This window comes from Herpailurus yagouaroundi, unplaced genomic scaffold (assembly GCF_014898765.1).
Source record: "Herpailurus yagouaroundi ecotype Mexico unplaced genomic scaffold, PumYag 28, whole genome shotgun sequence".
In the NCBI taxonomy this organism is placed as follows: domain Eukaryota; kingdom Metazoa; phylum Chordata; class Mammalia; order Carnivora; family Felidae; genus Herpailurus; species Herpailurus yagouaroundi.
In genome coordinates, this window is record NW_024412376.1 from 58,205,137 (window position 1) to 58,218,941 (window position 13,805).

Genomic DNA, 13,805 nt, shown 5'->3' on the forward strand with positions numbered 1-13,805 from the left:
GATACTGTTGAAATGTACTACAAAAAATATTTAAAATTTTATTGTAATACAACTTAAGCTTATTGTATTTGATGTTAAATCTCAAAAAATATGTTTTGATAATTAAGACGTTTTAATTTCTGCCCAAGTTAATGCTATAAGTATTATACTTATTGTATCTTCTATACTTGGTTATACTTTGCTTAAGAGAGCAAAACTTTATTTTTAAAAAAAATTTTGGGGGGGGGGTGGCACCTGGGTGGCTCAGTCAGTTAAGCATCTGACTTCGGCTTAGGTCATGATCTCACAGCTCGTGGGTTCACGCCCTGCACTGAGCTCTGTGATGACAGCTTAGAGCCTGGAGCCTGCTTCGGATTCTGTGTCTCCCTCTGTCACTGCTCCTCCCCTGCTCATGCTTCAGAAAGCAGGCTCCAGGCTCTGAGCTGTCAGCGCAAAGCCAGACACGGGACTCAAATTCACAAACCACGAGATCATGACCTGAGCCGAATTCGGACGCTTAACCAACTGAGCCACTCAGGCACCCCAGAGCTTTATTTTTAAAGGTTTAATTCAAATCTCTTTAATATTATAAGTAACAAAAATTACATTAATGAAAAATCCCAGAAACTTTATTTACATTTGTGTTTGGTGTAAGAAAGTGGTCCACTTTCATTTTTTTGCTTATTGCTATCCATTTTTCCCAACACCACTGGATATTAATTGGCCATATACTTGTGGATTCATTTCTGAGTTTTCTGTTCTGTTCTATTGATCTATGTGTCTATTTTGTGCTAATACCATACTGTCTCCAAGACTATAACTTTGTAATATAACTTGAAATCTAGAATTGTGATGTCTCCAGCTTTGCTTTTCATATCCATTTTTATGTTAGAACTGTTGGTATTTTTGTGGTGTTGTTATTTCTCCTTTCTCATTTGTGATTTTATTTGGATCCTTTCTCTCTTCTTTCTGATAAATCTAGCTAGAAGTTCAATTTTATTAATTTTTTCAAAGAACCAGCTCCTGATTTCATTGATCTGTTCTATTGTTTTTAAGTTTCTATATCATTTATTTCTGCTCTAATCTTTATTACTTCCTTTCTTTTTTTTTTTTTTTAAAATTTTTTTTTTCAACATTTATTTATTTTTGGGACAGAGAGAGACAGAGCATGAACGGGGGAGGGGCAGAGAGAGAGGGAGACACAGAATCGGAAACAGGCTCCAGGCTCTGAGCCATCGGCCCAGAGCCCGACGCGGGGCTCGAACTCACGGACTGCGAGATCGTGACCTGGCTGAAGTCGGACGCTTAGCCGACTGCGCCACCCAGGCGCCCCTATTACTTCCTTTCTTCTGCTGGCTTCAGGCTTCATTTGTTCTTTTTCTAGCTCCTTTAAATGTAAGGTAGGTTGTTTATTTGAAATTTTTCTTGCTTCTTGAGATAAACCTGTAGTGCTGTGTACTTCCCTCTTAGGACTGCATTTGTTGCATCCCAATGATTTTGGACCATTGTGTCTTCATTTTCATTTGTTTCTATGTATTTTTTAACTTTTTTGATTTCCCGATTGACCCATTCATTGTTTATAATTTTTTTAATGTTTATTTTTGAGAGAGACAGAGTTGGGTGGGGGAGGGGCAGAGAGAGGGAGACACAGAATCCAAAGGAGGCTCCAGACTCTGAGCTGTCTGCACACAGCTTGACATGGGGCTCGAACTCACAGACCATGAGATCATGACCTGAGCTGAAGTTGGACGCTTAACCGACTGAGCCACCCAGCCACCCTGACTCATTCATTGTTCAGTAGTATGTTGCTTAACCTCCATGCATTTGTAGTCTAGATTGTGTGTGTTTGTGTGTGGGGGGGGGGGGAGGAGCGGGGGAGTTGACTTCTAGTTTCATAGCATTGTGGTCAGAAAAGATGCATGGTATGATTCACTCTTTTTTTTTTTTAATGATTATTTATTTATTTATTTATTTATTTATTTATTTATTTATTGAGACAGAGAGAGTATGTGACGGGGGAGAGTCAGAGAGGAGAGAGAGAATCCCAAGCAGGCTCTTGGCTGTCAGCACACAGCCCAGCATGGGTGCTGATCCCACGAATCATGAGATCATAACCTGAGCTGAAGTCAAGAGTTGGAGGCTCAACCAACTGAGCCACCTAGGCACCCCTAATTTCAGTCTTTTTGTATTTGTTGAGGCCTGTTTTGTGACCTGCTATTTGATTTATTCTGGAGAATGTTCCATATGCACTTGAAAACAGTGTATTCTGTTTTAGCATGGAATGTCCTCAATGTATCTGTGAAATCCATATGATCCCGAGTGTCATTCAAAGCCATTGGTTCCCTGTTTATTTTCTATTTATATGAGAATATAAATATGTCCATTGATGTAAGTAGGGTGTTAAAGTCCTCTGCTATTGTTGTATTATTATCACTTAGTTCCTTTATGTTTGTTATTAATTGTTTTAAATATTTGGGTGCACCCATGCTTGGTGCATAAATATTTATAATTGTTATATCTTCTTGTTGGATTGCCTTCTTTATGATTATATAATGCCCTTTCTTTCTTTTTACAGTCTTTGTTTTAAAGGCTAGTTTATCTGATACAAGTATTGCTACTCCAGTTTTCTTTTGACATCCATTTGCATAATAAATATTTTTCCACCCCCTCATTTTCAATCTGCAGGTGTCTTAAGGTCTAAAATGAGTCTCTTATTGGCAGCATATAGATGGGTCTTATTTATTTCATCCATTTGATACCCTCTGTCTTTTGATTGAAGCACTTCGTCCATTTACATTCAGAATAATTGTTGATAGGTATGTATTTAGTACCATTTTATTATTTACTTTGTGTGTTGTTTTTGGAAATATTCGTCGATCCTTTCTTATCTTTGTCACTTTTGGTTTCTCCTTTGTACTCAAAGAGTCTCCTTTAATATTTCTTGCAGGGCTGGTGTAGTAGTCACGAATTCCTTTAGTTTTTGTTGTGTGGGAAACCCTCTCTCCTTCTATTCTAAATCCTAGCCTTCTGGATAGAGTATTCTTGGCTGCAGATTTTTGCCATTCAGCACTGTGGATGTATCATGCCACTCCCTTCTGGCTTGCCAAGTTTCTGTTGAGAAATCTCTAGCTAACTTTATGGGTTTTCCCTTGTAAGCTAAAGACTTCTTTTCTCTTGTTGCTTTTAAGATTTTTTTCTTTAACACTATATTTTTCAAATTTAATTACAATATGTCTTGGTTTTGGCCTGCTTTTGTTCATTTTTGATGGGAATTCTTTGTGCCTCCTAGATCTGGATGTCTGATTCCTCCCTTCAGTTAGGAAGTTTCTGCTATTATTTCTTGAAATAAGTTGTCTGTCCCCTTTTCTCTCTTCTTCTTCTTCTGGGACTCCTATAATACAAGTGGCATTTCATTTGATGGAGTCAGTGGGTTCCTTAAATCTATTCTGATATTACATAATATTCTCTTTTGTTCAACTTCATTATTTTCCATTACTTTGTCTTCTAGATCACCAGTCGTTTCTCTGTCTTCCAACCTGATGTTCATTGCATCAAACCTGTTTCCAATCTCATTTATTGTATTCTTAATCTTTTTTAACTTTTATTAATGTGGTAAGGGTCTCTCTGATGTCTTCTATTCTTTTGTCAATCCCAGTGAGTATTCTTATGATTGTTGCTTTAAATTCTTCATCAGGCATGTTACTTGTATCTGTTTCTGTTAGATCTCTGGCAATGGCCTTATCTTGTTCTTTCATTTGGGATAAATTCCTCCACCTTGGCATTTTGTCTAAGTTTCTGCTTTCTTCTCTGTGTTAGAAAAGGCAATATGTCACCTGCTCCTGAAACTATTGACCTTATGAAGAAGAGGTCATGTAGTGCCCAGGGCTTGGTGCCTTAGAAAGTATCTCCAGTCGGGGCGCCTGGGTGGCGCAGTCGGTTAAGCATCCGACTTCGGCCAGGTCACGATCTCGCGGTCCGTGAGTTCGAGCCCCGCGTCAGGCTCTGGGCTGATGGCTCAGAGCCTGGAGCCTGTTTCCGATTCTGTGTCTCCCTCTCTCTCTGCCCCTCCCCCGTTCATGCTCTGTCTCTCTCTGTCCCAAAAATAAATTAAAAAAACGTTGAAAAAAAAAGAAAGTATCTCCAGTGTGTGCTGAGTGTGCTCTACTATTGTGTTTCGGGCTGCTCTGTCCTTCAGACCAGTCATCTGCAGAGGCTCTCCTTGCCTGCTCTGGGCAGTGTTTGGTCCCTGACCTGAATGTGGTGAGTTTTAATGAGGTGTGCTCTGGTCTGCTTATAAAATGAGACCTGAGGTGGTGTCCACCTCCACCAGAACTGAGGCCCTGCAGAACTGTCTGGTTGGGAGATGTGGTGTAGACAGGTTTGTGCTGCTGTTCTGGGGGAAGGTCTGCCACATAGGGACTGAGACCAGCTTGACTGATGAGAAGGGCACTCCTGCCCAGAGTGTAGGGGGATGGGGTTTGGTGTAAGCAACTCAGGTTGCCAATGCCCATGCTGTGCTGCTTCCCACAGGTGGCTCTGTGTTTATGCTGAGGGGCAGGAGAAGGAAGTGGCATCAGCCAGCTTCTTTGTTCCCAGAGGCCTGCCCGTAAATGATGCCTCTCAGGGACTTGCTCTGAGAAGAGCAAATAATCTCCCTACTGTGTGCCATAGGTGCTCTTCAGATCCCTGTTTCTCTATGCTGCCTGCCCCCAGGTTTTTTGCCTGCCTTCTCTGCCAGGAACAGAGGAGTGCCCTCTGCGCTCTATCCCAGCCAAGCCTGCCAACCTTTAAAACCCCATGCTTTAAGCCTCACTGGTTGCAAGAACTCACAAAATTCAGCCCCTATCATTTTCTAAGCCAATGACTTTGGGGAAATATTCTCCTAGTGTATTCCCCTATGTACTCCACTGTCCCTCACCCTTCTGCTTGACCGTGGCTCCCTCAGCAGCACCCATGATCCATTTTTCCCCTAAACTGCATCTCTGCACTTTCTACCTTCTTCAATGTGGCCTCTTCACTCCCTTTAGTTATGGAGTTTGTTCTGTCAGTCTTCAGGTTGATTTATGGCATATTTATGATGATTTGATAGTTATCTAATTGTGTTTGTAGGACAAGACGAGCTTAGGGTCCTCCTGCTCTGCAGCCATGTTCATTTCTGCTAATCAAATCTTAGTTAATATTCAGTATTATTGTTTATTTTTTATCAAATGTGTTTTTCTAAAAAAACTTTTTGACTTATAAAATTATGTACATAAGCAGACATGTATCTAAGACATTTGCATGTAAAATAGTATAAACATATAGTTGTTAAACTTCCTTCATAAAATAAAATTAGGATTATTCTTATTGCTTCCTTTAAAGGTTTTACAAGTCTGAATATTTGAAAGGACTGACAAAACTCCACAGAGTAGACTCATATAAGGCTTTTATTTAAATGCAAAAGATACCATGCAGTTAAAAAAAAAAAAGAAAAGAAAGAAAGGAAAGCTTAAACAGGCATAGAGAGGGCACAGGTGACATTCAGCCACAAGCACCCCTAGGATCTTTAGACAATGGCACACTTTGTCTCCAGAAGATTGAATTACCAAGATGCATGTTTTTTTGCCCCTCTGATCACATAGTCCATCCCAGCTATCTAACCAGTACCAAATGAAAACCATCAGTTAAAATCCTGTTTGGGGATTACCAGGTGATTTTCAGACTTTAAGCAGCACGTCATAAATCCCACTTTTCATTTCCTGGCTAACAGTTAGGGTTAGACATGCATGTATCCCAGTACTTTTTCAGCTATAATCTAGCTATACCACATAGGTCATGACAATTGAAATTCTAAAATAGGGCAAAATTATGATGATAGTTTGCATTTGTATAAACTACAATTAGTTTATAAAAGTGCTTTAATATGCATTACCTTATTTGAACTTAATGGGAATTCTGTGAGCTATACAGGAAAATTGTTATTAATCTGGATTTTATAGCTGCAATTCTGAGACTCAAGAGGTTAAGTGATTGGCCCAGTTTACATGTCTTTTGTGGTGGTAGAGTAAGTTAGAGAAGACAGACCTTAACAATTTGTATTCTACAATGTTTTTTAGTATTTCATGCCAAAAATAGAACTATTCACTTCTTGTAAAATAAGGTAGGAATCTATATATATATATATATGACTACTAATTATTTTTCTCTCAAGCATAGCTTTTTGTGTTCTAGGGAAATTAGTATAACAAATGCTTTCTGTATATTTTTCCTTTAATGAGTTTAGATTTCTTAAATCCTTTTTTTTTTTTAATTTATAACCAAGTTAGTTAACATATAGTGTAATAATGATTTCAGGAATAGAATTCATTGATTCACCACTTACATATAACAGCCAGTGCTCAACCCAACGCATGTCCTTAATGCCTCTCACCCATTTAGCCCATCCCCCCACCCAGCACCCCTCCAGCAACCCTGTTCATCCTACATATTTAAGAGTCTCTTATGGTTTGTCTCCCTCTCTGTTGTTGTATTATTTTTGCTTTCCTTCCCTTATGTTCATCTGTTTTGTACCTTAAATTCCATGTATGAGTGAAGTCATATGATATTTGTCTTTCTCTGACTGATTTCCCTTAGAATAATATACTCTAGTTCCGTCCAAGTTGATGTAAATGGCAAGATTTCATTCTTTTTGGTCACTGAGAAATATTCCATTGTCTATAGATACCATATCTTCTTTACCCATCATCAGTCGATGCAAATTTCAGTTCTTTCCATACTTTGGCTATTGTCGATAGTGCTGCTGTAAACATTGGGGTGCATGTGCCCCTTCGAATCAGTATTTTTGTGTCCTTTGGATACAGATACCTAGTAGTGCAATTGCTGGGTTGTAGGGTAGTTCTATTTTTAACTTTTTGAGGAACCTGCATACTGTTTCCCAGAGGGGCTGCACCAGTTTGCATTCCCACCAGCAGTGCAAAAGGGTTCCTCTTTCTCCACATCGTCGCCAACATCTGTTGTGGCCTGAATTGTTAACTTTAGCCATTCTGACAGGTGTGAGGTGGTATCTCATTGTGGTTTTGATTTGTGTTTTCCTGTTAATGAGTGATGCTGAGCATCTTTCCATGTGTCTGTTAGCCATCTGGATGTCTTTTTTGGGAAAGTGCCTGTTTGTGTCTTTTGTCCATTTCTTCACTGGATTGTTTGTCTTCTGGGTGTTGAGTTTGAGAAGTTCTTTATAGATTTTGGATACTAACCCTTTATCTGATATGCCCTTTGCAAATATCTTCTCCCATTCTGTTGGCTGCCTTTTAGTTTTGCTGATTGTTCCCTTCACTGTGCAGAAGCTTTTTACCTTGATGAGGTCCCAATACTTCATTTTGCTTTTGTTTCCCTTGCCTCCAGAGACATGTCAAGTAAAAAGTTGCTGTGGCCAAGGTCAAAGAGGTTGTTACCTGTTTTCTCCTCTAGGATTTTGATGGCTTCCTATCTCACGTCTAGGTCTTTTGTCCGTTTTGAATTTATTTTTGTGTGTGGTGTAAGAAAGTGGTCTCGGTTCATTCTTCTGCATGTGGCTGTCCAGTTTTCCCAACAGCACTTGCTGAAGAGACTGTCTTTTTTCCATTGGATATTCCTTCCTGCTTTGTCAAAGATTAGTTGGCCATATGTTTGTGGATCCATCTCTGGGTTCTGGGTTCTGTTCCATTGATCTGTGTGTCTGTTTTTGTGCCAGTACCACAGTCTTGATGATTAACAGCTTTGTGAAATAGCTTGAAGTCTGGAAATGTGACGCCTCCAGCTTTGGTTTCCTTTTTCAGGATTGCTTTGCCTATTTGAGGTCTTTTCTGATTCCATACAAATTTTAGGATTGTTTGTTCTACCACTGGGAAGAATGCTGGTGTGATTTTGATAGGGATTGCTCCTTTTAATGACTGAAAAAAAAAAAATTCTTAAGATGAGTGCAGGAATTTTTTTCTTTGATCTATGTAGAAGAGAGATTTCTATTTCAAATGAGATAGTATATATTTGGAAGAGTTCATAAAATTATTATTCTAAGATTTCCACACATGAATATTAAATTGGATATGAGGGACCTAAGTTAAATGTCAAGATATAATTGTACCTGTTACTCTTTATTTCCTCCTTTTATGCTCTTTTATTCATTTATGACTTTTACTTGTCTACTATATGCCAGGCACTGTGCTATCTCCTTAGATTTTAAAAAATAGTAAAATGTGATTTTTGCCTTTAATGATCTTATATTCCATACTTTTTTTATAAATTCACATTTCCACAAGCGAGTAGGTGTTAGTAACATACAAAGTATAATGTAATTTGCAGACTAGCATTATAGGCCTTTTGACTAGAAGTTAAGGAAGACTTGAAATGTGGAGATTTTGACCTATGTCTTGAAGATGATTGACGAATGTTTCAGAAAAAGAGGAAGAAGTCTAGGCCAGTCAAACATGTAAGAAAATAGACAATGATGTGTTTCAAGAAACAGTGAGTTTGTGCTCTGTTGTATTTGAAACATAAATTATGTGAAGGGAATTGGTAAAATATGGGACTTTTTGAGGCCAGGTGATGACTAACCTTTATGCCATGTAGAGGAGTTGATTGTGTGCCCAAAGAAGTAAGTAGGAAATTCAGAAAATGTTATTAAACACGAATTTTTGCCACTAGATACCTTTTATTTGCAGAGAAGATGCATTATAGAGGATGCATTAAGGAGGAGACCCACAGTGAAGCCTTCACTTTGGAAAGTAGTGGAATAGTTGTGGGAAGTAATGATGGGGCCAAAGGTTGGGCCATGAAGTGGAAATGGAATACAATTTAAAGATAATTTTAGAATTAGAATCATTAGGAAAATTAGAATCAGGAGACCATCTATTTAGGGTTTTGGTCTTTGAATTTGGCCAACCACTTCCTTGCTGTTGGACGTGAGATAGCTGAGACAGTCTTGTTATCAAGTGAATTGCATTAGGCCTACATTACTAGTTAGTGACAGAACTGGGTTCGTGATTCTAGGGTTTTCCACATTGCACCCTATTCTGATTGTGTCTCTAACGAATAGTTTTTTTTTTTTCTTAATCTTGCCATAACCTTGCATTTGTTTATAATTTATAGTGTACTTAATGTACATTATCTATTTTGTCTTGTTCAGCAACCTATGAAATAAATAGAATAAGCATTATTATCCTCTATCTGAAGGTAAGAAAACCAAATCAGTGTGGGTGCTATGCTTGTTCAGAATGTATCCAGTTTTATCATTGCTACCTAAATATCTTACTCCTTAAGTTTTTCCTTTCAAAATATATAGAATGTAGGAGTGCCTGGGAGGCTCAGTCAGTTAAGCGTCCTACTTTGGCTCAGGTCATGATCTCATGGTTCATGGGTTCAAGCCCCACTTCAGGCTCTGTGCTGACAGATCAGAGCCTGGAGCCTGCTTCGGATTCTCTGTCTCATCTCTCTGCCCCTCCCCCACTCATGCTCTGTCTCTATGTCTCTCAAAAATAAACATAAAAAAATTTTCTTAAATGAATAAACATTTTTAAAAAATTAAAGTATATAGCATGTTATAACTGCTAGATTCATTTATTAATACATTTATTAGTTTCTGTCCTGAAATTATCTCTAAACTTAAAGTAGATTTTAAATGTGTTGGTTTAAGGTGGTCTTGGTTTTAGCTTTGTTGTTTGGTGATCCATTTTGCAAGTAGAAAGGTCTGTTTCATGTCTGATAAATTCAGATTTTTATAAATTGGATTTATTTTTTATTAAAAAATTTTTTTCAATGTTAATTTTTGAGAGAGAGAGAGACAGAGCATGAGCGGGGGAGGGAGACACAGAATCCGAGGCAGGCTCCAGGCTCCAAACTGCCAGCACAGAGCCCAATGTGGGGCTCAAACCCACCAACCATGAGATCATGACCTGAGCCGAAGTCGGACGCTTAACCGACTGAGCCACCCAGGCGCCCCATAAATTGGATTTATTTAAAAATAAAAACATTTCCCTAAAATGCTTAATTTTATATTCTTGAGACCACTTTTTGTAGACAGTTTCTGTTAAATACCAGTTTCATGTTTAATTTGTGAATCCTTGGGCAAGTTGATAAATCTCTGTCAACTTCACTCTCTTGACTTTAGTTTGATAGAATAGTCTCAATAGTACTTAATTCACAGAGAGAGTTAATTATATTAGTGAGATGATTGCAAAGAATTTAGGACAGTTCCTGGTATATAATGATTATCTGATACATTTTAGCTATTATTAGATTTTTATTTCCTATTGTTTTATGCCAATCAGAATGTAATTATAAATATTGTTAGCCAAAAGTAAATCAGTTAACATTTATTATGAATTTTCCATCAAATAGTTTTTTTAGGTTCAACAGCACTAATATGATTTATATTTAATACCTATATAAACTATAATTAACAAATAAATATGGTCAGTTCCTATACTAAAGTAGTTTTGTTCCTAAAAATGTATTTTTTTTACATAACCCAGGTGTTTTGTATTCATACTTAGTGCTTATTGGTAGGATATTAAAAATATTTTTTATCTGTTTCAGAAAGTGTCTCTATCCTAATATCTTTTTCTATGGGGAGTCAAGATACTGAAACTTGATAGTAACAGAACATTCAATAAACTTGTTATTTTTGTCCTTTGCCACTAAATTTCTGAAAACATTAATAACTATTATACTATCTCAAGACAAATATTTGAATTCATTATGTTCGGTGGCTCTATAATATGTCTGGTGTTTAAGGAATGATTAAGGCACTGAAGCTTTGGTTCATTTTTATAGAAAAGCCAATCAGTGATACTTCTTCAACTCTATAAATTCAAGAAATTACCATAGCTATATTCTACTTAATACTGTCATTCTTGTTAGGTAATTTATTAAGATGATAAAGTACTTTATGAATGAATATGAATCATTTGAGTATGAAATATAATTTTTCCAAATAAAGTAGTAATAACTCTCACTTTATACCCTTGCCCTTTAGTGATATTTTTCCTTTTCACTCTCTTCCACATGCATTTTATTAGTAATAAAGGGCTCTTTTAGTATCTACCTCTTAGATCCATTTTAGGTGCACAAGAGTTAGTACTGATTTTATCATATTTGGATTTCTTTTCTAATACTTTTAATTATTTATGGTCTGTGAAAAGTGTTTATTAATTTAATTTCTATTTTAGGCAAGCCAAGTTAGATCTGAGAAGTGCAGCAGCAAAAGTGGATGAGTTAACCAAAGTAACTGAAGATCTTCAAGGACAGATGCAAAAGAAGGTATTTGCCTCTTTTTAGGGCAATTGGTAGCCTATAGCTTAGTTTTCTATGAATTTTGTTATTAAACTATTTTGGATTAGGTACTGAAGACAATTGCTGGAAAATGAATTAAAAATCATTTTGAGGGGTGCCTGAGTGGCTCAGGCGGTTGGGCGTCTGACTTAGGCTCAGGGAATCATCTCACGGTCTGTGGGTTTGAGCTCCGCATCGGACTCTGTGCTGACAGCTTAGAGCCTGGAGCTGCTTCGGGTCTGTGTCTCCCTCTCTCTCTGCCCCTCTCCTGCTTGCATGCGCTCTCTCTCTCTCTCTCTCTCTCTCTCTGACTCTCTCTCTCTCTCTCTCTTTCAAAAATAAACATTAAAAAAAATTCTGTTGCCCTAAATATGAAATGTGAAATTAGGAAGCTAAAGTATAATTTTGGAGATAACTTCTTTCCATTTACTTTATCCTGAGTTAATAAAACAGTAATCATTCATAAACACATCATTACTAAAAGACATATTAATGCAAGATCAAATTTGATTAATTGGGAATATGTAAATGAAGAGAAGCATTTAATACTACATTTTGTATTATTTTTAGAAATACTTATTGGCATAAGAAATTGGTTTTTTTATGTGTAATAAGGACATTTCACGAGACTCAAGGAATGGTCAGGCTTTAGATTTAGATGGGTCTAATTATTAAAAAGTCTAGCTCTGGTACTTACTAGCTGTGTAACTTCTCTAAGCCTTATTTCTTAATCTGTAAAAGTTGCTTACATATTTCTAGTAATGGTAGATTCATGAAAGACTTGCAAAACTTCCCATAGATAACAGTTATGAAAATTGGATACATTCTTTCAAACACTGGAACATGTCCCAAAACAGAAAGACACTGAAAGAGGTGTGAATTATAACTTTTTAATTTCTGACCTGAGAGTTTCACCAATCCCCATAGTTGTGACTTGAGAAAACAACAGGTTTATATGGACTTAAAATGGCCAAAATCAATGTTTAAGGCTGGAAAAGCAGTTGAAAATTTGAAAAAATTATTAGCAGCAAAAGAAACACAAAAAAGAGAGAGACCTAAATTCTGAGTACAAACTCTGACCAAATCCGTGTCTAACAGCCAAACTATGCATAGTGGAGTGGGAGAGGGAGTCCAGTGAAGAAGTAGGCAGTAGACCTGAAAGCAATCTACTCTTGAAAGATAGAGCTGTATGGAGCTAGATATTTGAGTTTGCTGCTTTCTGTAATTGAGTGCATTCCTGAAATGTGTGCTATTCAGGCAACAGAAAGCTGAAGACTTAATGTTTGAAGTATCAAAGGACAGAGCCCAGAGCAGCTAGAAATTACAGAGGAATCTATAATAGCAACAAAATCATGAAGAGAATGAGTCCTTCCTCTGCCCAAACTTGACAGATCCTCATATTAGGCAGGTACAGGAGAATTTCTAGGAAGCCTAGTTCAAAAACAAACAGTGGAAAGAAGTAAGTGATCAGAGTTGGCAGCTGCTCCTACCGTAGGGGAAACATTTCAGAGTTTGCACCTAAGCAAGATAATTGCCTACTCACAAAAAAGCCAGTAATGCTCAACAAAATAGAATCCAATGTATTATCTATATTATCCAGTTTTCAACCAAAACTTCCTTGACAGGAAAGTGTGACTGACAGAGTTGGGGTCGGGGAAACAGTCCATAGAAACTCACTCTTAGCAGGCCCAGCTCTTAGATTCAGCAGGCAAAGACTTCAAATAATCTGTTATAAATGTGTTCAAAGAATTAAATTACAGTAAAATAAGGTTTCAGTGAAGGAGCAGAAAGAGATTTTTTACTGAGAAATAGAAAATAATTTTAAAAATAGAAATCTTGGAGTTTAGGGGTGCCAGGATGGCTCACTTGGTTAAGCGTCCAATTCTTGGTTTTGGCTCAGGTCATGATCTCATGGTTTCATGAGTCCGAGCCCCGCATCAGCTCTACACCTGCTTGGGATTCTCTGTCTCCCTCTCCTTCTGCCTCTCCCTGACTCATGCTGTCTCTGTCTCTCTCAAAATAAATAAGCTTTAAAAAAAAAAAAAAAAAAAGACATTCCGGAGATCAAAAGTATAATAACCAAAATAAAAATTTTATTAGATGGTTCAAGAATAGATTGGGAAAAGCAGAAGAAATAAGCAATGAACTTGAAGAAAGCTCAACATAAATTTTCCTGTCCAAAAAACAGAATTTAAAACGTGGAAGAAAAGTGAACAAGTCCTCAGAGATCTATGTGAAAATATGAAGCAAGCCAACAAGAGTGTAATTGGAATTGTGGAAGGGAGGGAAACAGAAAAGATATCTAAAGAAATAATAGCTGAAAACTTCCAAAATTTGGTGGTAAACACATAAGATAAGCACAAAGAAAATTACTTCTAGACACATCATGACAACGCTGACAACCAGTTATAAAGCTAAAACTTGAAAGCAGCAACAGAAAAATGGCATGAACATGGGAACAGTGATAAGAGTAATGGCTGCCTTGTAATTAAGAAATGTGGAAGCAGAAGGAGTTCAAGATGGCAGAGTAGCATGGAAGCTCT

The 13,805-nt window shown here is 37.3% G+C and overlaps 1 protein-coding gene across 3 annotated transcripts in view; it reads left to right on the forward strand.

Annotated features, from left to right (window-relative positions):
• The window catches only part of SCLT1 (sodium channel and clathrin linker 1), a 231,976-nt gene that overhangs the window by 100,808 nt on the left and 117,363 nt on the right, over positions 1-13,805 (forward strand). For all 3 annotated transcript variants that reach the window (XR_005789878.1, XM_040474102.1, XM_040474107.1), the window contains exon 10: positions 11,160-11,250. Coding sequence is in view for 2 of the 3 variants with exons in the window: in XM_040474102.1 (XP_040330036.1) it covers positions 11,160-11,250 (91 nt within the window). In the remaining variant the exon portion in view is untranslated. The remainder of the gene's footprint in view (positions 1-11,159; positions 11,251-13,805) is intronic.